The 1,430-nt window shown below is 41.3% G+C and overlaps 1 protein-coding gene across 1 annotated transcript in view; it reads right to left on the bottom strand.

The window, feature by feature from the left end:
- The window catches only part of pik3r6 (phosphoinositide-3-kinase regulatory subunit 6), a 44,096-nt gene that overhangs the window by 39,138 nt on the left and 3,528 nt on the right, over window positions 1-1,430 (bottom strand). Inside the window, exons 2-3 of the mRNA XM_015397160.1 lie at window positions 393-477; window positions 186-290 (exon numbers count right to left, since the gene is read on the bottom strand). Of these exons, the coding sequence (XP_015252646.1) occupies window positions 186-290; window positions 393-441 (154 nt within the window). The 5' untranslated portion in view covers window positions 442-477. The remainder of the gene's footprint in view (window positions 1-185; window positions 291-392; window positions 478-1,430) is intronic.

The raw sequence follows: 1,430 nt of genomic DNA, 5'->3' as shown, positions 1-1,430 counted from the left end.
GTATTGCAGGCTAACAAAGAGGCTAAACGACACCCATTCCAAAGGGGGGGACACGTTCATCCCTTTGCTTGTTTCCTAAACAAAAACAAGGTTTTGTTGGGCTAACTCAGCTTCTCCAAACTTAGAAACAAAGATCAGTGGATTTTTCCTTTTTGCTTTTTTGGATCAACAATGACAAATCCCACCTCTGTTACACCAGTCTGGGCCCTGCTGTTGGTCAGTGCACCGGGGAAGCACAGCCTGCAGGCTTCGGTACAGTTCAGCCTCAGGAACCGTGGGGGACCAGTAACCTGGCGAGAAAGGGGGGCGGGATTAGGACCAAAAAAAGGAGCTTTGTTATACAGATTTCATAGAATAAGCGTTTGACCTGCAGTATAAGTTAATGCCTTTACCTGCTGGGTCTGTGGGCTCCATGCTGCGTGGGTTATCCCAGTGGGCCATGTTGGACACGTCTCATGCACATTTTGGGCCAGTTAGCTGAAACATAAAGGAAAAGGGGGCGTCACCTCTGTTGTGTCACTGTCTTTGAAAACCATTTCTCTGCCTCCTCCAAAAATCTCATCAGGACTGCTCATCAGTTTTCTCTTTTGTTGAGGTGAGGTGAGCTGCTATAAAAGCTCCTTTCTGTGGTTCTTATATTGGCTAACAATAATATCCGCATCTCTTGCATGTGTCCCGACATCACACACATGAAAGATCTTTCTTTTTAGAGTGGTTTATTAAACTTCAGCTTAGGAGAGTGGATAAACACGGTTAATAACAGCTAAAACCCACATTATATGTGGAAGATTAACCTCTCAAAACCCTCCGTTTTAAAGCGTTTACAAATAATAACCCAGATTGCATGAAAATTACACCGGTAAAGTGTTTACCATTATAGATGTTAGACATCATTTGAAAGCTTAGATTCTCCACAAATCAACCACCAAGTTCATTTAATGGACGCAGCGAGCACCAAACCAGATTTATAGCAGCATGTGGAAATGTAGCCGCAACAAGCAAGCATGTCTTTATTACTGCTGTTCAAAAAATACCTATTATTTTCAAGAATAAAAAAAACTGCTTTGAGTCTTGTTTGTACTGATGCATCATGGGTGTTTTACTCACCCAAAACTAGAAGGTGTTAGCTTTCAAATAATGTATCACACATGTAATTTGGGCTTATAGTTCCTCAGTTATTTGCTTTTGGATTTGGGTATGCAAAACAGGTGAATTTCCCAGAAATGAGGTGGATATTAAGAGGTTAAACAGTTTTATTTTGTGATGATGAGGATTCCCAGTTATCCAGGTCATAAGGATTCCAAATAAGTTAAAATCAATCCTCTGGACTTTGTTTCCGAGTTTGAAGACATTTCTCTTCCATCCAGGAAGCTTCTTCAATCTAAAATGTCAGAAATAGCGTTTAGTTCCAGGTTTCATCCAGCAGCCCA

This window comes from Cyprinodon variegatus, unplaced genomic scaffold, assembly GCF_000732505.1.
Source record: "Cyprinodon variegatus isolate N-32 unplaced genomic scaffold, C_variegatus-1.0 Scaffold841, whole genome shotgun sequence".
In the NCBI taxonomy this organism is placed as follows: domain Eukaryota; kingdom Metazoa; phylum Chordata; class Actinopteri; order Cyprinodontiformes; family Cyprinodontidae; genus Cyprinodon; species Cyprinodon variegatus.
This window is presented reverse-complemented; position numbering and strand designations above follow the sequence as displayed.